At 37.0% G+C, this 25821-nt stretch overlaps 2 protein-coding genes and 1 long non-coding RNA gene across 7 annotated transcripts in view; 1 reads left to right on the forward strand and 2 right to left on the reverse strand.

Annotated features, from left to right (window-relative positions):
* The window catches only part of LOC131330644 (probable disease resistance protein At4g27220), a 33954-nt gene extending 14520 nt beyond the window's left edge, over positions 1 to 19434 (reverse strand). Inside the window, exons 1-5 of one of the 4 annotated variants that reach the window (XR_009201165.1) lie at positions 19030 to 19434; positions 14499 to 17181; positions 13758 to 14396; positions 9536 to 10006; positions 8252 to 8437 (exon numbers count right to left, since the gene is read on the reverse strand). Coding sequence is in view for 2 of the 4 variants with exons in the window: in XM_058364295.1 (XP_058220278.1) it covers positions 9575 to 10006; positions 13758 to 14396; positions 14499 to 17126 (3699 nt within the window). In the remaining 2 variants the exon portion in view is untranslated. Of the gene's footprint in view, positions 1 to 8145; positions 8438 to 9535; positions 10007 to 13757; positions 14397 to 14498; positions 17196 to 19029 lie in introns of those variants that run through there. The other 3 variants (XM_058364294.1, XR_009201166.1, XM_058364295.1) reach the window with 3 other exon arrangements.
* Positions 1 to 25821, reverse strand: part of LOC131330670 (fumarate hydratase 1, mitochondrial-like) — an 89765-nt gene that overhangs the window by 3139 nt on the left and 60805 nt on the right. Inside the window, exons 1-8 of one of the 2 annotated variants that reach the window (XM_058364337.1) lie at positions 4112 to 4305; positions 3778 to 3895; positions 3451 to 3600; positions 3152 to 3262; positions 2957 to 3040; positions 584 to 682; positions 389 to 439; positions 256 to 305 (exon numbers count right to left, since the gene is read on the reverse strand). In XM_058364337.1, the coding sequence (XP_058220320.1) occupies positions 256 to 305; positions 389 to 439; positions 584 to 682; positions 2957 to 3040; positions 3152 to 3262; positions 3451 to 3600; positions 3778 to 3895; positions 4112 to 4257 (809 nt within the window). In that variant the 5' untranslated portion in view covers positions 4258 to 4305. Of the gene's footprint in view, positions 1 to 255; positions 306 to 388; positions 440 to 583; positions 683 to 2956; positions 3041 to 3151; positions 3263 to 3450; positions 3601 to 3777; positions 3896 to 4111; positions 4306 to 25821 lie in introns of those variants that run through there. The other variant, XM_058364338.1, reaches the window with a different exon arrangement.
* LOC131330711 (uncharacterized) lies at positions 17041 to 19911 on the forward strand. The gene is made up of 3 exons (XR_009201172.1): positions 17041 to 17168; positions 19018 to 19865; positions 19897 to 19911. It is a non-coding gene; the product is annotated as an uncharacterized LOC131330711 (long non-coding RNA).

The raw sequence follows: 25821 nt of genomic DNA on the forward strand, positions 1-25821 counted from the left end.
TGTTAACACCAGTTCAACAATTAAGACAAATGGATATGTGAGTAGTTTTCAAATGAACTGCATCAAGAACAAATGATTCTAACCTTGAGTCTAGTTTGTGCATGCACATAGAACAAGTACATTGAAAAAACACTGGTCATAGAAAGCTTAAACTACAAGACTCAAGAAAAACAAGACCAACAGACTGAACACAGAATCCGAAGTCTCATCGAAGTAGGTGAAAGGTCTCAAGCACCAAATAAAGCAGGCATATACCCTTTTTTGGTGTTCAATCCAGTCCCTACAGCAGTGCCGCCCTGCGCAAGCTGCTCATGCAACCTCTAACCTGTTAGATCTTTAGTAGAAGCAGAATAGAATCACCAGACATAAACAACCACTAACTGCCAACCTGATACATGCGAGGAAGGGTGCACAGGACTCGGTCAATTCCATATTTTACCTGCAACCAGAGCTCATTCTGTAAGGAATCCCTTCACATGTAATGAAGGCTTTCGCCATTCTTTCGAGTGGGTCAAAATCAAAACCAAATCCGCTGTAAAGTAATAAACAACACTGGAAAAGTTTGGTAGCAAAATAAGCTTACTTGCGTGGTGTAGCCACTAAACTCTTGCCCCAAAGTCAAAGGTGTTGCATCTTGAGTGTGACCACGCCCAATTTTTATGATATCTTTGAACTCCACTGACTAGCAAAACCAAATAAGTTTGATAGATAGCAGTCTTTGCAGATATAACTGAAGTATACATGTATCATTACAAACGACAAAGATAGAAGCATGACAACCAAAACATAACACATAAAGACAAGGTCAGAACGCTTCACCAAATTACTATTAGACAGACAATAGTGCTTATGAATCAGGGTAAAAAAGGATCTAACCATAACTTGCATAATTGATAGGAGAAGGACCGCCAATTCAAAAGCCACCTTAGCTTTTGTAGGTAATGGGCTCGCACGCCCATGTGACACCACATCATCTCCCTACCCTCCCCTAGCAATGATCTCCCATTCAAGCCTCCTGAGGTGACATCTGGACCAATGCAAATCCCCAAACAGTCTGTTAGGTACGGTTAGTTCTCCCACCATCAGGTCAACGAACCTTCTAATGAAATGCACCATCTCCTCCACTTGTGCTGGTGCACTCAGTCTTCCCCCATCACTGCCCTGTGGATCTTCCACTTGAGTCTATTTCTCACCTGATATGCATTTGATCCGTCTAAACTTGCCTAAGTGGCGAGCCTAGGTTAGTAGGGTGAGTATAGGGCATAGAAATAGCCTTTGAAATGGTACAACAGTCATGAGGCGCCACAAAAATCTCTTAAATCTTGGGTTCTGGTGACTTAGTTGATAGGCTTAGAGGATGTGTCTTGACCCAATTTTCAGTAGATGGACTTGCATCTTTACAATACTTAGATAAGACTACAGAAACTGTGATAGAGACACATGAAGTGCTCCATAGCACCTCAACACCACATAGCATGCCAACCAATATAGTCTCTTACTTGGAGACATGAGAGTCCGAAGCCATAATAATAGCGATGGCTACCTCCAAATGTTGAGCTAGCAAAGGAAGCACCTGTCCACACAACCAGGTGAGTTCGCCTCCATGGCTTGACCCTTCTATATTTAGGAAATAACCTTTGCCTTGCACACAACATAGCCATCTCCTTCCCACTAAACCTTATACCCTGATTCTCCAGCTCCAAGCCTCCACTTTTCTGTCTCTCCCCCCCGAGACCAAAAGAACCTCACTCAGTTCACCGACTCCACCCTGACTACCCAGCGCCAGCTCAGTGACCGTCATGCTTCCCTCAAGGCTCCCTCCGCAGTCCCATAGAGCCTCCATCGCCCACATAGCCTAAAGCCTACTACAAGATATGATATTTACAATGGTGGATAAACTCATGGTGAGATGACTCTATGCCCAAGGTGGTACAAAATTGACGTAAAAAGACCAAACAAAAACTTTCAGGAACACCAAATTCAAGTTGACAAATAAACCCATGTTGAATTGGAGCTTGGTATAGTCAGAGGCATTATGTAACGGGTAATAAGACAGTCAGACAGATGAAAATTTGTAGGCCTGCGATTACACTCCCCATAATTTTTAAGGTTGCTAGTTGACTGCACCTTTTTTTGCAAGTGTAACCTTTCTAGTTTCTTTTCTTGGGGGTCTCTATGAGGAACACAATTAAAGAAATTTGATTTCACCTGCATTCCTATACTGAATATTGATGACTAAAAAATGTGACTAGTTTCTTTTCCATATCCTTTTGCAAAATAGATTTGCTCATGGGATTATCCCCATGGTGTACGATGTTTGCAGATGATATTGTCTTAATAGATGAAACCGCTAGAGGTGTTGATACGAAATTAGAAATTTGGAGGGAAGCATTAGAGTCAAAGGGTTTTCGGATAAGTAGGAGCAAAACTGAGTATATGGTGTGCAAGTTTAGTGGTACCAGCTATGAAACACCGACACCTCTAGAGGTCGAAGTATCGCAGTGTTGGACACGGAGACACGGCGGGGACATGTATGGGACACGCCACGTGGCGTGTCCCATAATTTAATTGAAATTTCTTACCGGGACACGGCTGGGGACACGGGAGGGACACTGATGGGGACACGGTAGGTGCCAAATTGTAATTTTTAAAAAAAATTGAGGGCCAAATTGTAATTTTTTAAAAATCAAATTTTAATCTTTTTAAAAAAATTTGGGGCCAAATTACTGATATCTATTTTCATCTCACCACATACGCGTACCATTCTCACAGTAAACAATCTTCCACAGGATGTTTCAATTTTCTTTTTAAAAGTAATTGTTGCAGAATAGTAAGAAGCAGTAATTTTTGTGCATAAAAAGAAGATATACTGCATGTACCATATCATCATAAAAAAAAAACTTCCCTCAGCTAATAGACAAAATAGAGTTTCCGAAGAACAGAAAATAACTTCAACCTTGGAATGTAGTGAAGCCTGCAAATGTTTCATCTTCGGTATTAATCTCGAATTTATTTCCGTTGCAGCAGCGATGTGCATCACCTGTAAAATTAAACCATCCACAAGAGAGCAGATCAATATCTGCAGATGAATAGTCAGTTATACAGTTTACAACACTCTGGAATTCTCAATGCTATGCTTTATTAGGCTTACCGTTGGGAATGTGTCATTAGAAGATTGTGATCTGTTTACGTGGTCATTTGGATGCACAAAATTTTCACCTCGTTGATGGCCAAGAATTTCAGCTGCTCTATTTGCAATAACCTGGAAGTACATTCATTGGAAATAGAGCAAATTGAAAAATTCTTGTACCGGTAATCGGTACTGGAGGAGATGAAAACGTTAACTTCATCTGAAAAAATATGGAAGTAACAGTAAACTCAGTAAAAATAGGAAAAAAAAAAAAACAAATAAGATAAAGAAAGTTAACCCCTAAAAAAATTGTACATTACCTCATTGGCATTCATATTACTTTGGGTCCCACTACCAGTCTGCCACACAACCAGTGGAAAATGGTCATTTAGCTTTCCTTCAGCCACCTCTTGAGCTGCTTGCATAATTGCTTTCCCTATGGATGGATCAAGACCATATTCCATGTTGACCTGCAGTCGGACACATTAATAAGTTCATCTGAGTCAATTTGGAAAGAGATAGAATGTTCATATCTAGCAGCTAGCTTAGCATGATTTTTACAGGAACTAATAAGATCAGGAGGAGTACATAAAAGCAAATTTTGATGCAATAGAGTGGGAAAATATGTAAAAAAAACAGTAAGCAACCTTGGCAGCACATTTCTTAACGATGCCAAAAGCACGAACAATTGGCTCAGGCATTCGTTCCCGGTCACCACCAATCTCAAAATTCTGTAACGATCTTTGAGTTTGAGCCCCCCACAATCTGAAAAATTAAGGTAGGGTAGGAAAAACAAGCACTCAGTTCAAAATTTTGAAGTATCACCTGAGCTGGCACTTAGTTACCAAATACAAAGGCCAGTGAGGCGACTACTTTTTAGTGAAAATATGAATTTCCAAATATTACGTTAACAAAAAACAGCTACAAAAGTAAGCAATGCGCGGCAGTTGAAGGTAGTAAATGAGAAAGAAAGTAACCAACTTATCAGAAGGAACACTGATCGGTCCAAACGTGTCTCTTTCTTCCCTGAAAGAAGTCGAAAACGATCTCCAGCAAGCACTGAAGCGCAACAAGGACGTGGTCGTCGATCCGCCCGAGAGGCGACGAGATGCAATGAAGATGGCCATGCCTTTTAGCTATCTCTCAAATCTAGTCCTGCGACAACAAACACAAAACTTTTTTACTGTACTTGCTTTATTTGTCTCTCCAAAAGAAAACTTTTCACTTCAAAGCTCTAATTTAACTATAAATTGATCTTTAGGCTGAATCATATTTAGTTGCTTCAGATTTGGGTTGGCAAATGAGCGGGTTTTGGTCAAATTAGATAAGTTGTATGCGGATTTGGTCTTTAATGGGTCATTGACCAATTTAGAACCTATTAATTACATGAGCACATACACTAGACTTCGGTCATTCCGGTCCTCGAATTTGTAGGAGTTCCTCAAATCTTTGTAATTGTCTCTTGTTGTATATGTGCGGGGAACGCTGCTACAGGTACAACCGATGCTATATAGCAGCCGCGCGCAAACCATTTTTGTGCCAGTCTCGGGTCCCGCAAAGATGATCGGAACCGTTCATTTTGTTCAAAATACTTCGTTTATGGTCCCTGTAAAAAATCACCTCAATCCGATATCGGGAAGGGTGTTTACGAATCATCCAACTTTGCTTCAAAATTGCCATATCCCACTGTTGCTTCAAGTCAAAAAATTAGAAATTCTCTGTCAAATGAAATTTCTCCTCCTAATTATATTTTAAAGTTCTAATAAAACTATACTAGATTCAAATATGAGGCTAAATTTCAGTTTTTTAATTTATCTATATACCTTAAATATATACATGCAAATTGAATAGACAGACAAGGATCGATTTTAAGTGTTTGACAGAAATTTATTCAAATATTACTCCATCCATCCCATTTTAGTAGTCTCCTATAAAAATACGTGTAATTTTTGAATAAGAAATATACTTTAGTTCATAATTTTTTTTAAATTTTTTTCACAAAAAAATTTCGTGCAATTTTTGAATAAAAAATAAAGCAATTTAGTTCATAATTTTTTTAAAAAAAATTTCACAAAAAAATTAGAGAACTAATCGTGATCTTTCATTTGGTTTGAAGAAATTTGGAATATTGTGTACAAAAGTGTGTTATTTTTTATTAGAAAATTGAACATTTTTCGTAGGGGACTATCATTTCGGGATGGTGGAATTTCTAAAAACCAGCCAGTGAATCCAAAGAAACAAAAATGTTTATGACACGGGAGACAAAAGTGGAATATCTACTTGCAGCTTAAAACATGAAAATAATGCACTATAACTTACAAAAAAAATAAAAATACACTAACATAATTTTTTTAAAAAAAGTAAAAGTACTTTTGATCATTCGGATATCATGGCTTACGGCTTACCTCTTTTCTTATACGTCACTAAGCGAAATGATGAAGATGTCGCCAGAAACCCAGTCGTTGTGTTGCTAAATGATTAGAAGGCCGGCCGGGACTCAAAAGAAAATAGTGGGATATGGCAATTCCAAGAGAGAGTTGATTTTAGCATTGAAGAATTCATTTCAGTTGTGTAAATTTAGTTTTGTCAAATGTGATTATAATAGGGTTGCACATGCTTGTGCAAAGAAAGCTCTTTCTTGTAGTTTGTCCTGTCTGTGGACAACTACCTTGCCCCCATGAGATTTCTCTCTCTCTGATGTTTAGGCATTTTTCCGCCTTTCAGATTAATAAAATCTTCTCCCTTTTGTCAAAAAAGAAGAAGAAGAGGTACCGACGTGTAATAGTGTATACCTTTTGAGTAAGACTGATGCTTTTTTTTTTTCCCCCTGCTTAACTGTTACCAATTCTGAACAAAATACTAAAAGTACGAAAATTATTCAATATTTTCAAAGTTCCCCGCTTAACTGTTACCAATTCTGAACAAAATACTAAAAGTACGAAAATTATTCAATATTTTCAGAGTATATGAACAATATATTCTCTCTTCTCACATAACATGTGAGGCCCACACAGAAAACATATGTGGGACCCACATGTTATATGAGAGGATGGAGTATACTGTTCATATACCTTGGGAGTATTGAATAATTACTCCTAAGAGTAAGGGCAAAGAAGCCCAGCTAGATTTTCGTAACATGGCTGCTGAAAGGAAAGTATTTCTGTTTAGTCTTGAGGAAAGAATTATTCAGTACACTTGGCCCGGTTCCTTCCTAACACACATTAATATGAGATCCAAGACTGTATTGACTTCATATGTGTCGGAGAATGCATGAGGTGTGATGGTGTCCAGAAACACTGAACAATATCTATCTCGAATCAAGATTGCTTGATTGATCATAAAGTGAGAAATCTATTCAAAGTCAAAAAAATGGAATTATGTTTATTGGAAAGTTTTGGCTGAATGTAACCCCACCCGAAGACATCTTCCTTTTTTTTCAGCTGTGACCCAATTATTTACCATTTTTTCAATCTTTTCAGTGCTGTGTGATATAGAACGCATAAAAGCCAAAGGAAAGAGCCAATTAGCACGAACTCCGAGCAAGAAAATAAAAGCAGGGTATAGACTATGGGGCAATGCATCAAATGGTCCAATTTTGGGTCCATAAAAAATAATGCACCGAAGAAAACCAAACCATATTTGTAAAAGCATACAAAAGAAAAGTCTAGGTAGGCTGAATGTGATCTAATTAACCACTACCCAATTATTTACCTTTTCTTTTTCTTTTTCTTTTTGCTTAGGAAAAAAAAAATGGTCTAAATCCGTTGAATTCCCATTGCTTCATGATTCCTAGCGTAAAATTATCAAAACTTTTGAAGGTTTCTGACGTATGTCCCTCCTAGCATCACTGGTAGGCAGTTGTTAAGATTGCTTAGCCCGACGGTCTATTCAATATATTACACACAAATAGCATTAAGACTATTGACAGATACAAATTACTGGTGAAATTCATCTATTCTTCAACTTGAGAAGTGCAGAATCAAAGGGTGGAGTAACTAAAACCAATAAATGGGAAAAAGTCCCCAAACCCAAATGAAACAAGAATAATATAGAATCCAATGATTTGTCAACATCCGAAAATCGCCAATCAACCTAACAAGATAATATTTCATGTCCAGGTCCATCCATTTCAATTGAAGACATTCATTATTGTGGTCCATCCATCTCTCTACCTTTGATTAATTAGCATTAACATTCATTATTACTCGCGAACTTAGTTGGCCACCCTTGTCCATTCTCTATTATGAGGTCATGGGGTCAAGTTGTTCTACCGGTGAAGTTCTTACTCGGCCGCCTATCATCCGATTCATCCCTGTCCAATCCCCTGCTCAAACCCCAAGAGGCAATAACTAGTACCACATTTTCGTGTCCATTCACCTCATGTACTATACTAATTGAGGACTTAATGGCTACAAAATGGAGAAAAATTACCCTAGCATCCAAGTTTGAAATTTGAGAACTCACATGTTCATCCTAAATTTTTGCTTTTGTATTAATTTCTTCCGCTACTATTTAATTTTCATTATTTTTGTTTAGCTTGCCATTGTTATTTTTGGAATTAATCATTCATCTCGACGAGACGAATCAAAAAAGTATAAAGCTGTGAACTGAAATTTAAAATATTCATATAAGACGTCACTAAAAATAAAAAAGACAGTTGATTGATATTGTTTTTAGTTGACCTATTTTTTTTTTTGCTGCTTTTGGTCATTATTTTTTATTTGATTAGACCCTTGAAATGAATGACCAATCACAATATACAAAAAGTGGAATTTAATAAAAAATCACAACAAAATAAAGTAATACCAAACTAAAAATTTAGAAAGAACTAACTCAATACTTTTTTATGCCCGGATGTGCAGTTCAACTTGTGCTCATCTAGACTAATTTCGGGATCCAGAAGTGAACAATCATGCAAACACTCCAGTGACCTCTAGATTTGGTATGTTTTGCCTCCGTGAAAGTCAAACATGCAACTATGAATTGGTATTTTGCAGTTCAAGCACCCAATCAAGTATACAATAATTTCGGATGGATAATCGTCCACAGATATATTGAAACATGGAGACTCATAGGTGTAATTGCATAATTAAACAAACAAATACACACTGAATAAAACACATATACAGAGCAATCAATACAGTTTTACGGGTCATATTGCCGTAATTACACACAAGTGCACACATTATTCGTTATTTACTAACCAAATGGATGATTGGGCATGTTATCGGATTGAACCTTCATTGATGATGAACTTCCAGAAAGGCGAAACAAACATGGCTGGCGTAGAGCACGATATTGAATCACCTACAGGAAAATATGGGCAACTAAACCGATCAAGATTTATGTAGAGGAATAATACTTTTAGCATGTCATGTCGACCAGGTTCATGTTTGAGGAATTTTGTGTTCTAGTTTCTCCAACTGGGACAATTCATATTCCGCATAACATGGCTACTCAAACGTCTGTGATCTTGGTCAAACTCCTTGTCAATGTGCGATATTTCAGACTAAACATATATGCACACAAAAAGAGATCAAACCGTTCAGAAATTTAGTCGTCTTAATTAATGCGCTTATATATTAATGGACGGTCGTAATCAATAGATAGCTGGTTTTGCACACAAAAAGAGATCAAACGTCTGTGATCTTGGTTTTGCAGTGAAGGCCAAAAAAATACGTTCGACTTCCAACAGGAATAGTTGGTTCCTTTCTAGTTGCTCAATTCCGTTGCTATTTCAGTTCGATGTTCTACAAAATACGAGAAGTGCCATCAGATTCTATTTCACAGCTAAATAAAATTACAAAAGTGGATTACTGGTGTGTGTTATAAAATAAGTCAACCGATATATAACCAAACCACACCGAGCCCTTAAGACACAATTAAATGAGATCCAATTTAAGAAGCTCGGACACCTGGTCTCACGTATCCCTGTCGGATATGGACACGACAAGACACTCTCCGTACATGTGTTAAATATGCCTAAATACGTGTCCAATTATTTTATTACTGTATCTTTTACTCATACACATTGTGGATACTTGTAGGACACAACAGTTTTAATTGGAATATGTTAAGGAGAGTGAAAATTTCCATGGCTGTATATGTCATCTAAACTTATATGGGTATCTTATAGCATTGTTCTTAATTTGATAGAAAAAATGTTTTCGACATTTGTATCACAACATACCTCTAGAATAGGAATACATTTTCCATTCGACGAGTCCCCAATGTATCCGCGTCCTAATTTTTGAAGAAATAACGTCTTTGTGTGTCCTGTCATATCGTGTTAATATTCCATAGCCGTGTATTTGCTTCTTAGAGTCCGAAACATGATGACAATTATTAATATTGGAAAGGTAATTAAGATGTCTTGCATAACTATAGTGAAAATCAAAGACGTACCTCTTTATTCGCGAGGGACATTTTCCCGCTTTTGTAGTCTCAGAAGGGAGTCTCCAAAAGGGGGCAGTTGCTTATCTCTCTTTGTACTGAGGATGGCAATTTGCTCCCAGAGCAAAAGCTTTTAAGACGTGGTAAATCAGATAGATGAACTGATCTTAATCGTGGCAGCACAACATTGGTATCAACATACAATGATTCATGTTTTGAAACTATTCCTTCCCCGGAATCTGATACTCTGTTTTTGAATACCTCTTCCAGTAACTCACATGATGTTATTATGAGGGTTTGGAGGTTCTGCAGACTCCCGAGTAGTAGTTCTGATGGAGCAACATACAATAAGCTATCACATCCATACAAATTGAGAAATGTTAGTTTTTGGAAAGAGTCGGCTGGTGGTGTCCTATCCCATATTCCTTTAACGTTGCCTCTAAACCTCGAAATGACTAAATATTGCAAGCAAGGAAACACCACCTGCATGTATTAATAAACACAACGAATGATGTAAACATAAGTCTTTATTTATTAGAAAAGACAAAAAGAAAACTCGCAGAATTCACAATGGCACTTAGCGATCATCTGTCAGAATTCACAATTACACTAACTGTTTTTTTCTTAACCTGTAGACTTAAAGAATCAGAATAACACCAATGTGTTCAAGCCAGCTGTCCCTTTTGCGTTCCATAAAGTTTCAGCCTTTTCTGAACAGGGTGAAATTATTATGTTTTACTATTGTTAGTCTTGATATTTGGTTGTACGTAGTTTGATAGTCTTCAGTAGCTTTAGGCTTTAGTCTAAAAGTGTATAGTAGTTTGTCTGTAAACTACTGTAGCAATTATATGTGTGTTACTGTGTTGTGATGCATGCAGTGATGTAAGCAGCTGTCTTGGCTGCCTATATATAGCTGAGCTTCTCACCGTTGTAAGTAAGGTAGTAAGTTAGGGAGATATCAGTTCAAGTTAATGAAAGCCAGTGTATTTTCCTAATATATCCTTTGACGCTGTTAATTAACTTCGTAATAAAGACAATGATAGACACATGCATGTAGTCTGTGATAAGTGTGCCCTGCGTTTGTGTCCGTTCGATGCATGTGATAAAATATCACATTAGTTTTTTTCGGCTCCCTTCATGGAACGGGCACAACTCTAGTTGATTAAAAAATAGTTTAATATTTTTTTCAGCCCCGTGCTCGACATACGCTAGCATTGGTCTCATTCTATAAACTAAAAGACATGTGTATGTGAAAAACTAATTTGAAATACCAAATCAAAATTTTCCTTCATATTCAACCCCCACATCTCTCCCCCTCCTCCCACGTTTCCCTCTCTCAATAACTCTCTCTCTCTCTTTCATAAACAAAAAACAAAAAATCTAGAAAATTAGAAAGGAGGGTTTGGATGATTTTAAAAGCAAAACACATTTGCCCATAGTATGTTTTAGCGTTGTACCCCGTTCGATGCGATGGACAAAGAAAAAGAGGATTCACATATATATATTTTTATTTTCGTATATCGAACGGGCACAATGCTAGTATATAGATAGATGGCACAAATAATGTGTGTGGAGTCTCATGCAAATGATTGGAGACATTCAATTCGTGTCATAGTTGCATTTTGTTTCGTTGTGATCTGTATGTGTTGGATCAATTTGTCCCACATTGTTTAATTATCATCTCGAAAATTAATATATGAGACTGGGCGGCCTCTCAATCCCCATGCCTAATGGGGGATAGTGGCACCAAACAGGTATCAAGTTGAGGCTAAACTTGAAGAGAAAATTTTAATCAATATGTATTCCAAGATGTATGTTGACAGTAGATTTCGTACTATACGGGAAGGTCTTGGGCAACCTTAACACTACTACAAAATGGTATAAAGATCACGGTCCAAAAACTAAAAAGATCTCACTTTTTGTAAAAGCGTAATAAAATGTTATGGATTGTAGTTTTAATCTCAGTTATACGAAAAAACTGAGATGGAAAGATTTTTTAATCTCAGTAATCTAAAAAGTGAGATTGTAACTTCAAGAATAGATCTCATTCTCAAAAAACTGAGATTATATATGAAAGAATATATCTCGTTTGGAAAAAAACTGAGATGAAAAGATTTTTTTAATCTCAATAATCTAAAAGTGAGATTGTAACTTAAAGAATAGATCTCGTTTTTGAAAAACTGAGATAAAAAGAACCTTTAATCTCAATCATCTAGAAACTGAGATCGTAAGTTAGAGAATACATCACATTTTTTTTTAGACTTGAGATGAAAGCTCTTATATAGGAAAAGTTGAAAGTTGTTTATCCCTTAATCGACTACGCGTGCAATACCCCTAAATAAATGTCACTTTCAACCATTCTACAAAAAAATATTTCGTCAAAAAATGAGGTACTTTTGGCAATGAAAATATATTTCGTCACCAAATGGATACCTTTGGTGATGAAATTTATGAAGGTTGCGTTTCGTCGTCAAATGTATTTCGAGTACAACTCTATGCTCAAAACTCCATTAATTGAGATAATTCAAATTGGGTTTGAACAATAACACAAAGGGCTACAACTTTCATGTTTATCAAAATTTCTAATTTTAATATTTGAAGGTTCAAAATGATGTTCGAAATATATTTTAATGTTAAACGCATATGTTATATATTAAATATTTCAATTATATATTGAAAAGTGTGTGTGGTGCAGTTGGTTGAAGCTTCTATGCAAAACTCAAGAAACTTAGGTTCAAAACCCAGCAGGACAAATAAAGGGGGATTTTTTCCTTTAGGAAAACGCCACTTTCAATCTCGGTTTTTTCAAAAACTGTGATTATTACTCTCTAAACAACCACAGTTTTATAATGAAACTGAGATGTTAAGCTATTAAAGGTCACGGTTTTGTCTTTTTTAATCACAGTTTTTATGTTTTTAGTCACGGTATTAATGAGTTTTAATCACGATTTTTATCCTGTGGTTAAAAGATAGAGACTTTTAGTTACACTTTGATAGACCACGATTTTGAATGCGAGATTAAAAGTGAAAGATCACACCAAATAACCGAGGTCTTTTATCTATTTTTGTAGTAGTGTAAGACTTTATGATAGATTTTAAGCCGTTGCTCACGTATTGAAATTTGCATGTGTCTTGGATTAAGCGGGTACTTAGAGTGATCTAATTATGATTAGGGAAAATGACGGCCCAGGACGTGTTTTGATAATTAATACCCGTCAAGGACATGCTAAGAACATTTGTTAATGCTGAAAATGTCCTTGATGGGTATAAATTACCAAAACACGTCTTTGACCATCATTTTTCCTTATGATTATGATTTTTGTTCTTTGCAAAGCCCATTTAATTTCACCGTGTATACTTGATTTCGTATTGAATTACTTGAATTCATCCCGTGCATAGCACAGATTCGGTGTTAGTTATTGTTATTAGAAATTAACTATTAGACGAAAGATCGAATTCTTAGGTCTTGTGATTAATAGTTAATGTCAGAAACTAACGCTCTCTTTTCTGGTTTACAAGCTACCTATACAACTATACAAGGATGCAGATCTTTTAGGGATATCCTTTCACTTTGGTTGGGAAATACAATAATTGTGTAAGTGGTGAGTTTTTTTAATCATATTTATGTATATCTATATTTCCGTCGGCCTTTGTGGCTCCCACCCAATTTGATTTTCCCTTCTAGACTTTTGCATGTCCCAAAATATTCATTCATTTGATTTTTGGATGAATTAAATTCACTCTTGCTTTTTTAAAATAAAGTAACTTTTCCTATAAGTTAAAGGGTAAATGTTGGAAACTTGAATGTTTTGAGGTGCAAATATTGTGTTCTCTTAGAAAAATTAAATTCTAAAAATTAGACAAACAAATTGGAATGAAGGAAGTGTGTGTGTCTATTTGGATGCGTGAGTTTAATGAATTGACTAACCCCGTTCACGCTAATTTTGTGTGTGATTAATTTGTGCCGAAATTGCATGTTGTTCACACTAGTCAGCAAATTTTAATTTGGCATTTTAGCGTCTTGCTCACACAATCAATAGCTTTTTCACATTATTCCACTCACAATCGACAACCAGAATTGCATCTTGCTCACACTAATTAACAACTTATTGATTAGTGTGAACAACTTATAACTCATGATCAACCACTTATTCACCCCCTTAATCGATCATTAGCGTGAACGGGGTAAGCGATTAGTAGCCCTGAATTCTCATAAAATGTTTGGCTGGTTTACCTTTTGGTTGAAGAGGGATTCTTCGGGTCCATAACTGTTGCAGAAACTTTGGGGACCCATAAGTTGCATATGATCCAGTTCAGGGAAGACAAAAGGCTCATCGCTCGCTCCATCTCTTTGTTTTGGAGTCTCTACTATTGCCTTCTGTGTTGAATCTGAATCGGAAAGATTATTTATCATCAAGCTTCGGAGATGAGCTAGGTTTCTGGCTGTTGAGGCTGAGAACATACTTTCTAGATTGGGACAGGCGCCAATATGAATACTGTTTATGTTTGGGTAGACAACATTAAATCCACGGAGAGAATCTTCCTTCTTGTTCAATCCCGTCTCCCTCAAGTTCTGTAGATCATATAAAGCTAAACTTTCTAATGAAGGCAAGCCCGCTGTTATTTGGTCTTCAATTTCATGAACCACCAAATTACAATTGCTGACAAAAAGGTATTTCAGATTCGTTAACCTTGGCACTATATTAAAGGGAACCACATTCACGAGTCTGGGACACTGATTCACTCGCAGGGACCATAACTGACTGAAGGATCGTGTCCCTTCTTTCATTATTGGTTTAAATTGTTTGTCCCATATCTCTGATATGTTATCCAAACCATTAATTTCTAATTCCTCCAACACAGGGACCACAACCTGCAAAATTTGATACGTAATGAACTCTTGTTAGGTCAAGCACAACGCCGATTGATGCAAATTAATAGTAGAATCATTGAAAAGTAATCAGGAAAACGGTACCTTTTCACAAAAAAGTGGTTGTGCAGGGTCAGAATTGCTATCCCCTGTTATCGAGTTAGGCCTCTTACTTGGACAGAAGCTTTTGAGGTTCGGTATGTTCCGCAATTTGATTGCTTTTAACCGAGGAAAAGTAAATTCTTCATCTTCTCCTCGTGTTTCGTTTCCAACAATGACTTCCATATTAGAACAGTCCTCGACAACAAGCCTTTGGAGTTGCTCTAGGCGTCTCGCAACGGAGAGGTTGAAGAGATATTTAAACGTACAATTCTGAACATATAATGTACTTAAGTTGCAGAAAGGCCTTGATATACTCGAAAACTGCTCTAGTGTTCCAAGATGATCTTCACCACCATCACACGTCACTTCATGGAGATATAACACTTCAGATTTCATAAGCAAAACTTTGAACTTGTCTTCTAAGGGAACACTAGAGAGTTCTAAGATACTTGTGGATGATCCTGGTTCTTCAATGAGATAAAAATGTTTGCCAAACGATATTCTAAATCTGACAAGATTTTCAAAGCAGAGGTTGTTGGGTGATGATTTGCCTTGTGGTATACGAACTTTTAGAGTGGTTAAACAAGTTAACGAGTTCAGTTCAACCAGGCTTGCGTTCTTTCTTTCTACGTTGGTTGCTTCGTCTTGCCACTCAGCAAAGTAATCTGGAATGCATAATTCCTCCATCCTTGTCAAATTAGATAAGACATTTGGAGGAATTACACTCAGTCTTCTCAACACAGCATTTCCCAAATCTAGCAACTTCAAAGAAGTTAACTGTCTAATCTGTGGTGCCAGCTCGTAAATCCCATCAAAGCAGAGTATTTCGAGGCTCTTTAACTCCCCCAATAGAGATATGTTTCTGATTCCACCTGGGAGAAATAACATCCGCAGCTTAACCAACTTTGAAAGTGAGATTGGGAGGCTTTCAATAGCCGTGCCGCTAAGATCGAGGACTTTGAGATTGGTCTCCATCCCATTGAAAAAGCTGTCTGGAAGTGAGGAATCCTTGCTTCTCAACACCAACGTACGAAGTTCTTTACATCCCAATTCTCTTGGAATCTCACAAAAATATTCAGACATCAATGAGATGGCCGAATAACCTTCATAAGTGCCTCCCTCTGGCCACTTTTTGAGATCATGTTTCACGAGATATCCCTTCTCATCTTTTGCTATTATAATAGCAACATCTCGTATTACATCGTGCATTTTCACTGTGTTGTTGTCCTCACCGTCTAACAGCAAACAAGATGCCTTGAGGCATGTAACCAATGTAAGTACTCTGTTTCTTACGTCTTCAAGCGAGGTACTGTGAATTGCACCAAGCAACCTCATCCCAGAGCTATATCTCACCAAATCGTCAATTGAAATCTCAGCATCTTCTGGAAATAGAGAGCAAAGCAGGAAGCATGAACGTGCATCCCTTGGTTCTAGATAATCATAGCTGAATTTCAAGGAAGAGAACAAATTTGGGTCTATGTCTACGATCTGGTTAAAATTACAGCTTTTCAGTTGCGTGAGTGCATCTTGCCACGCGTAGCTCTCTTTACCTTGCAATGCTTTTGCAACAGCAAGAATAGCAACAGGCAAGCCTGCACATTCGTCACACACCGCTTTTTCTACAGAAGACATTTCTTCCTCAGAGTTGACTGAAATTTCTGCTGTCTTCATAAATAGGGTCCGTGCTTCCATCTCTTTTAAAATTGGGATTAAAAACACTCTGGTCGATGCTTTTGGTGTGATCATGTGGAAAAGGTTCTTCCGGGATGTTACCAGAACTTTGCAGCAACCGTCCTTGTTGCCTTCGTCTATTGAAGTAGGAATTCCAATTTCCTCCAAGTCAATTGGATTCCAAACGTCGTCCAGTATTACAAGGTTCTTCTTCCCATTCTGCAGTCTAGTCAATAATAGTCTATCTTCTCTTCCGCGGTCATCCAGTTTTAGTCCCAATTGTGCTGCAAGCTCTCCTTGAACCTTTTTAACATCCAGATTTCGAGAGACAACCGCAATAGCCACATCATCAAAAAGCCCATCTCTCTTCAATTGACTGCGAACCTCTTTCACCATTCTCGTCTTGCCAACACCTCCTGCACCATGCACGCCAAACATCTTAATGGTAGGATCCTTTAGCGCCTCCAATATCCTCTTATAGATCTCTTGTCTTGAATCAAAATCGTCGTGATTTGTGAGAGGGGACTCTGGTGTAGGTGCCGGGTATGACATTGACAATACTGGCTGAAACATGGTGCCACGCCCTTTGAGACTAATAACAACAGCTGTCTTCCGTTTGGACTCCTTGCCTAGACGGTAACGCCACTTTAGATTCGGACACAAAAAATTGAGACATTTAGTGTTTGATCTTTCTCTGTTTGCTAGAAATGTGTGGACTTCACGTAGCATCTCCGCTGCATCCTTTTGCCACTTTACAACATCAGGCTTGATGACTTGTGCATTGCGTAGGTCTCTCTCTGCCCGATTATTGATACTTCCCAGCACAACTTCAAGTCCTTCGGTCTCGGCTTCTAGATTTTGAACGTTATCGTTGTAGTGATATAGATAGCCGATGTGACAGAAACACTTTGTGATGGCTACTTCTGAGATTTTACCCACAATCTGGTCCACAACATTCATTTTATCTCTCTTCTTAATTTGTTCTTTTTCTTGCAGTTTCCCGTCTTTCAATTTGCTGAAAAAGAAAGGGTATACATCAGTAGTATGAGAACTTCTATCTCTAGGTAGTATATAAATGTAATTAAATCTCTTATTTCTTGAAAATCTAAAATTCCATGTGGCACTCTCCTAACCCTTCTCCTCTCTCCCTCCCATTCTATTCATTCATCTCTTACAAATTTACAATGGAAAGTCAAATAAATAAAATTTGGATAAGTTGTGTGATTCAAAAGTTATCGATGAACACGATTAAAAAGAATATCCCTTCTTTAAAAGAGAAAGCTGGCTTGTTCAAGAAAAGCTTGATTTGTGTTAGTGGCATGTGGTTGTGTCTTGTTCAAGAAAAGTAGCAGGATTAGAGCTTTGGATTTTCTGTGCATTAATTACATTTGGTGCTTGTGGAGTTGGTTTATAGGAGTCTCAGTTTCATTAATTAGAGAGATTGAGAGAAAGCAGTTGGTGTGAGTGTGATCAGATCGAAGAGAGAAATTTTGTAACTTTTCACTGATTGAGTTTGAATAAAATTGTGTGAGCGTGTTAGTGTACCTATAATAATCTCTCCACGTGTTCGTAGCCCATTATGAACGCCCATAACATTAATGACATTAGATTAATTAATAAACTTCTTTTAATATAAAAATGTTACTCTCTTCGTCCCGATTTTTTTGTCATTTTTCACTATTTGGGACCTCCTACAAAATTGTCTATATGTTTCGGTATATATTGCTTTGTATATGTAATATAAATCTTATTTGATAGATCTCGATTAGGCCTATAATATGATATTTTTAAAATTACATAAAACATTATGGATTATGAGATATAGATAATTTTTTGAATGACATGTATGTCGAAATTGGACAAACAAACTTGGACGGAGGGAGTACAACATAATCTCTCCACGCGTTCATAGGGCTACCAATGCCTTCGTCCGATAGTTTTACAAGCGGCGAAGATGAAAATGGACAAATCTTTCTTTTGAGCGAATGAGCGAAAAATATTTACATGAGCACATACACTAGAAAGAAAAATGCCTAGCATCTACGTAAAATTAAAAACTGCTTTAATTTGAAGATTTTTATCCCAGAAAAATGGACCAAACAGAATTTATGAGCGGACAGTTAGTTTCTAAAAATGTTCGCCCCGACATCTCAAATACAAAAAATGTAAATGAGACTTTGTTCAATAGACTTCATAGCACTTGAACTATCGTTGTTGTCTTATAGACATACTAGCGGATGGATACCCGTGCCTAAAGGCACGGCCAAATGAAATACATTCTCAACTTAAATAAGTTGTCGGCTCAACCCGTCTGATATAATCTACTCACTCTCTGCCTCACTTTAAAATGCTCATCAGGGTAGAGAGAAGAAAAAAAATGCAATAATTTACATGTTAATTATTAACCCTCTTGAAATAATGTCAACTTAAAATAGAAAAAATCAAAAGATAAAAATTAAATTGAAAAGGAAAGTGTATATATATTACCACAACAGCAAGTCAAAGTATAACTTAGGGAAACATTTTCTTAATCGGACTGCTACAATCTTAGCTTGAAGGCGATCAATGGCTGTAAAGGTACTCATATTTGTATGTGTAGACAAAAAATAGCTTTGTTTTATAATATATAGATACAGATTTTATAATTAAGGCAGATTTTCCAATCAACTCATAACATTAGGTACGATGAAGTAATCAAATAATCTTTCATTTTTTATCACGTGAATTGTAATGTTGCAGTTCGCTTTGTATTCCATGAATTAATTCAATACAATTATTTCAATCATGAAAAAACTTATGCAACCACTCCTCCGTACATCGTACATGTACAATGCTTGTGTGTGTAGAAAAGAATAGAACATACCCTTTCGCATCAAAGGCAACACACTGTTGACTTAGTCAGCATAGTCCTCCCAAGTGGTTAAGGAACCAGATGTAGACGATCGATCATTTGTCCTCGAGCTATTGTAGGCAGTGACAGTGTCGGCAACTACCCCCATGTGTTTACTCCCGTCTTCCTCCTGTACATATATGTGTATAGGGAAACTAAGAGAGAGAGAGAACCAGAGTGAGGGGAGGGTTTTTCAAGTTTGTATTTGATTCGATTAATACAAGCGGAATTTTTCCTCATATATGAGTGTGTGGGATTCCCGGAGCACAACACACACCTCGTCTCTTGGAAGTCGATCGAACCGTATCGTGAGATATGTATAGGAAATGCAAAACAATAAGTTAAGTACTCCGACAGCTTCTTTTTTTTCCTCTGGCCCTACAGGATATTGCAACATGCATTACTTTGCATTTTCTTGAGCAAAGATGCAGAGGTTGAATACGTCTACTGGGTAGCACCACAACATAATAATGCAAAAAAGAAGAAGAAAGAAGTAACTTAACGCAGAAAATTTGGATAGGTTGCGAGATTCACAAGATATCGATCAACACAACTAAGAAGAATATCCTTTCTTTAAAAGACAACGCAGGACTCCTTTAAGAAAAGCTTGATTTGTCATGTAGCATGTGATTGTGAGTAAAATCCCGTTTTTTATTATTATTTACAATAATAAGATTATTGATTAAGTTTGTTTTTATATATATATATATATATATCCAGATCCTATCAGGGATCCCGGATTTTAACACAAAATCCGGATCTTGATCTTAGCCGTTCGATTATGTTTTTAATGGTCCAGATCCGCGTACGTTTTCTTACCGCTAAGAGTACTCTTAGCAGGTTTTCTTACCGCTAAGAAAACGTCCACGGCTCCAGATCATTGAAAACATAATCCAACGGCTGAGATCAAGATCCGGATTTTGCCCAAAATCCGGAATCCCTGACTTGAACAGCCGTGCTTGTAATGTTCCCCTTCTTGTAAGGTTTCTCTGTAAATTGATCCTCTGGATCCTTGTTTTGGTATTGGCAATGAAATTTAATCTTAAAAAAAATAAAAAAAAACATAACAAATTTTAAAGATTGGAATGGAGATGGTCTATAAGTTTAGGGCTTAATTAACAAAGAAGTTTCCACCAATGCTTGGGTTGGCCACTACTTTCCAGAGAAACTATATATGGATGTACGCATTTAATTAAACCATTTTTAGGCATAAATAAACAAAACACAGAGTATTAATTACTACTATAATCCTGAATTTGAAGTAGCTGACCTGACCTGCACCAGTCAAAACAGATTACTAAATATATAGTTAAACAGAAGAAAACTACTCATCGCCGGATGAAGCAGATCAAAGAAATCATGCATAGATAACTGAACAAAAACTACAGTATAATTAAGATGCCCAAATTTCTCGTAGGTCTGTACCTCGAAAAAAATAAACTCAAGTGTAGAGCTATTGAGAGAGAGAATTGGGGCGATGAGTAGTACTGTAATAGTTTCTCTATAGAGACAGAGAAAGCTTTCTCACGGAGCAATAATTTCGCCCACCTTTTAAGACTTCCCCATCTTTTCCGAGCGAGGCCGAATCTTACCGAGCAATAGGTTCGCGCCACGTGTAAAGAGTTCCCCACCTTATCCAATAATTCTCGTAACTGTTTCAACAGCCTTTTACACGTGCTCTACTGTATGCAATGAAAACTGCTTAGTTTCGTTTCTACGTATCTAAAAATAATACTTATCGATATTCGTTGGAATTGATTTTTTACAAGATTTTATAAAATAATATTTAAAATTTATATATATTTTTCTAAATTTTTATAGGATCCAAAATAGGTCTAAACACATTTTTCCTTGCGTATTTCTCTACAAGTATAGTAGGGTACTGCTACTTAGTATTGGAGGAAGGGGGGCTTGTTGTCAAGCAGGATGCTGTGCTGGCCAAAACAGCATCGTCCCAAGCCCGAAAACTTGATCCGAAACATTCAATTTAAATATCTCATTGCTTGCTATGGCCTTGAAAAAAATCGAGTCGATTGGGTATTGATAACCTAGTAAACGAATCATTCTTTTTACTTAATTTTTGGCTTAATATTTTGGACATTGGTAATAACACTGTAAATAGGTGATTTGTTCACTAGGTTGTCAATTTTTTATCGACTTGATTTTTTGCAAGGCCATAGTATGTGATGAGATCTTTCAAGTGAACATTTCGGATCAAGTTTTCGAGCTCGGGAGAATATTGTTTTGGCCAGCACAGCAGCCCCCCTTCCTTAGTATTGGACTCTATAGAAATGTATTGGGGGTGATTAAGAAAACCAATAACCAAAAAAATTGATCCAATCCGGATCAAATCGATCTACTTTGTCAGGTTCTACGGCTCACTAGTCTGGTTATGCTTTTGAAAAAATAAGAATCTGTTATTTTTTTGGTTTAGTTACCGGGCCTCAATTGAAGTTCCACAGTTAAAACGAAACCGAACCGCATGATATATGTGTGTGTACACGCAACCACACACACTTTTATGCGTGTTTTCGTTAAATCTAGAAGTAGCATTTGTAATGGGGCCTCGTTTGCCTTCCATAACTTTTAGAAAAAGTTTTAATTTAGTAGTTATGATTGTTACGTATTAGTTTGTACATAAAAATCACAAGAACTATGATGACCAACTAGGGTTTTTCGAAAATTTGAGCTCCGAAATCGAATGGATGGGTTCCGTTTAAGATGGATACGGCCGATTAATATCAACAACGAGAATTGCGGGATGTGCACCCGAAAATTTTGGAGATCTGGTAGCTGGATCAAATGGGATTCTCGCAAGGACGAAAGGGATTATGATCTCGTTCCCAATTTCTACGCTCTATATATATATATAATATAATATAACAACAATAAAAGGGCATTAAGGGTATAGAAACTAGTAAGAGGACGAATTCATAAATAGTTCAAAATGGAAGGACGAAATCATAAGTCTGTTAGACTTCTAGGACGAATAATTAAGCCTCCCATTAATAAAACCTTTTTTGCTCTTAAAAAAAAAACCAAATGCGAATTAACATCCTATTTTATAACACATGTGACATGAGATTCTCTATCGACGTAATATTTTCTAGATAAAGAACCAATTAAAACACCTTTAATGGCGATAAAAGTTCCAAAAAAAAAATTCTTTCGTATTTATTTTTGTTTTTTAACTTTTGGTCAACACAAACTTTCTTTAACAATTTTGCTTTCATGAATATATGTTTGAGCAGTGTGAGAGTAGGCAATGAGCTAGGAGCAGGGCATCCAAAATCAGCAGCATTTTCCGTAGTCGTGGTGAACTTTGTCTCTATCATCACCTCTATGGTGTCGGCAACTCTCGTGATTGTATTCAGGGATGTCATTAGCTATGCTTTCACAGAGGGCGAAGCTGTGGCTGGTGTTGTCTCAGACCTCTGCCCGCTCCTCGCCATAACCATCCTTCTCAACGGAATTCAACCTGTTTTGTCTGGTGAGCTTTTGAGAATATCTTTTGTCTTTTTACTCATGATGTCTTAATTGAAAGACTATGCTAGCTGTTTACAGTGGAGTGAATTTGGACCGTCCGAAACCCTCCGTAAATAAGTTTTTCTCTCGCGTCTTGAGTATCATACGAGATATGAATTGAAGGGCACATTCTCGCTGGTCTTAATAGCTTTGGTCTGAGTGCATATGATTGGTCCGGTGGTGTGTGTGCCAACCTAGTTAGGTTATACTCCATTGCCTATGATGTTTTCGCCTCTCCCCTTTAAATTAACTTCTTGTAATCTTTACCCGAGTTAATAAAATTAATATTCTTATCAAATAAGCATGTGAGAATAATATTTCAATTTAAAAAAAAAACCCCACTGGAACGACGCGACAACCTACTAAAATTCAGGAGAGCGAAGATTGAGAGTGAAAGTACGGAACATCTTGAAGTTGAAGGATTATATGACTAAGTTCCGAACAATAGCATAGTGCTGTAGTACTTTTTGAGCTACAAAAGGTCAACTGGGAATCTGTGTTGTGTAAAACACCATATTTAATACCTGAGAAATGATTTTCACACTTTCTTTTTATCTATTGGCACTCCCTTTTTTGTGTTTTATTCATGTGAATTGAAAAAAATTACTAAATTACCATTACCTCTTGAGTCACTTTTTTTATTTGACGGGCAATTTGATACTTTCATGTGAATGAAGACAAAAAAAAAAGGAGTGTCGATGGATAAAAAGGGGATTGCTAAAAGACATTTCCCTTAGTACTTATATAAAAGTTTTGTACGTATCTTCTTTGCTATTTCAGCACTGTCGCACCAAAGACTACATTTCTGTACTTTGTCATAGTCTAACTTTGATTGTCAAATGAGTAAACATATGAAGGTGTTGCCGTGGGATGTGGATGGCAAGCTTTCGTTGCTTATGTGAATGTCGGGTGCTATTATGTAGTTGGGATCCCGTTGGGCTTGCTTCTTGGTTTTTATTTCAAATTGAACGCTAAGGTACGCTACTAATTTGATGTCCATTGTGCTTTCTCAATTGTATTCTATATATATTGCATGTGTCGTATGATCACGTTCTTAGGTTTCTCCCACCTGTTTAGGCGACGGCTTTAAGCTTTCCTCTCACCCAGACCCAAAGTATTTAATCCTTACGTAAGAAGATTGATTAATCTCTCGTAGTTCACATTCTTATGTTGACTCTTGTAAACGCTAGAGAGATCGATTAGGTACTATCATATTTTAAGAATGTGCAAAGATGGCAACCTACGTAAGGCCCAGTTGGTTTCGAAGTCGAGATATATAGTAGAGGTGACAAACAGGCGGGTTTGGACGAGTTGAAACGGGTCGTGGGTCAAATATAAGCGGGTCAAATATGGGTCAAAATGTAGACGGGTTGAAACGAGTCGGGTCGAATATGGGTCAAGCCAAACCTGACCCCGTTTTCCTCTTCTTTTTTTTAGTTTCCCTTCCCCTCTCTTCTCTTCCCCCTCTCTGATTTGCCTCAATAAGAGGATTCAGAAAAGTAAAATTTTATGATTAAAACTCAATTTTTTTTGAATAAAAACAAAGCAATTAAAGGCTAAAAAAACTTTAAAAAATCAGGTTTTTACTCTCTTTTTTCATTTCCAAACAGTAGCATAACTTCGACAAGGAGTCAGAGACCACATCAACGAATTGTCTGGAAGGTGATGATTGCACCGATTGTACACTTTTGGTCTTCGTTGCTTTTGCCGAAATCACCGCTTAAATTTGAATTAAAAAGTCAAGTGACTTTTTTTTTGTCCCCATTCAAATTTTTTTGTATTTGTTTATTCTGCGACTACCTCGACATCAACTCATTAATTAAACAAGTCCAATTTTTTATGGGGCCGCCTATTCGCAGCCCTCTATTTTCTCCCGTAGCCCGTTACTTCACATAGCCCATTTCCAATATTTTAAAAAAGAAAATTTTCTCCATGCAACCCATTAAATGTACCTAATCTCCGCCGCACCACCCCACTGCCTCAGGTGTCGTTCTCTCTCTCTCTCTCCCTCCCTCTGTTCTTCTCTCTTTCTCTCCCTCTGTTCTCTCTCTCTCTCTCTCTGTTCTTCACCACCGCCGCCCCAGCCCACCCATTTACATACATGTATTTGTGTAGAGATTTTGATAATTAGATTCCGTATTTGTGTAAAGATTTTGGTCATTAGATCCCGTATTTGTGTAAAGATTTTAGTAATTAGATCCCGTATTTGTTTAGAAATTTTGGTAATTAGTTCCCGAAATTGGTAGCCAAAAATGGTGAATGTTGAGATCTGTAAGTTTATATGTGGAGATGCTAGGGTTTTTTTTGTATCCTGTATTGGTTAGCACATTTGGCATGCGCTCTTGGCGTAAAAAATGACAGCCCTGAACCTCATGCCAATGCAAGTGGTTTTGGTTTCATGAGAGGCAGCTGAAATTGAGTTGTGCTACTAGTCAAAAGTGCCCATACCTCCATGGAAGCTCCCGTTGGAGCTTCTCTGCTCGTAGGTGGATTCCTAAGATTTTGTCGTCTTATTACATTGTCCTGCATGAATGGGATTGCTTTAGCTTGTGTCGATGAAATGCTCACTGTTTGAAATGTTGATAGCGAGTCTTAGATATGTGGAGTGCAGTTGCTAGCTAACAAAAGTTTGAGCAAGGGCTCTTTGAATAATCTGAAAATTGAGAGTAATTTGGAAAATGAGCTGGGTGAAGCCCAATTCCTTTAAGTAACCTTTTTATTTATTTGTCTTTTTTTTTTCCTAGAAAACACTCCTCCTTGATTTGGAATAAACTAAGTTTTTGGTTCTTTTCCAAAACAATGGTGGATCCGTCATAGTTTTGGATCTATTAACTTAAACTGCAGTGGTTCAAAAGTTACTCAAACCAGTTAAGTTGTGTTTATTATCAGACCAAAATCGGAAGCTAAAGCTAAGGTATGGCCTTCATAAGTTGTCTTGCTAATTTGCTATTCTTCCTGTTCCTTCTCTGTTTCGGAATCTATTATGCAGAACACTTGGTACACAACTTTTTTGACTCGATTTGTCAACCAAACAAATTTTCTATACAAGTTCTGGGAAGCAAACAATACAAGGATCGCCTAGTTGAATTTGTACTTCTGTTGCATTTATACTCATCTTCTTGATGTTATGTATGACATACAAGAGGGAGAGCAATGAACACTTTGTTGCAGTGAGCCAAATGTTCTGTTTTAGTTTGTATCTTGCAGATCTTCTTGTAGATATTCATAACAAAACCAGTA

The sequence above is a fragment of the Rhododendron vialii genome, chromosome 6a (assembly GCF_030253575.1).
Source record: "Rhododendron vialii isolate Sample 1 chromosome 6a, ASM3025357v1".
NCBI lineage: Eukaryota > Viridiplantae > Streptophyta > Magnoliopsida > Ericales > Ericaceae > Rhododendron > Rhododendron vialii.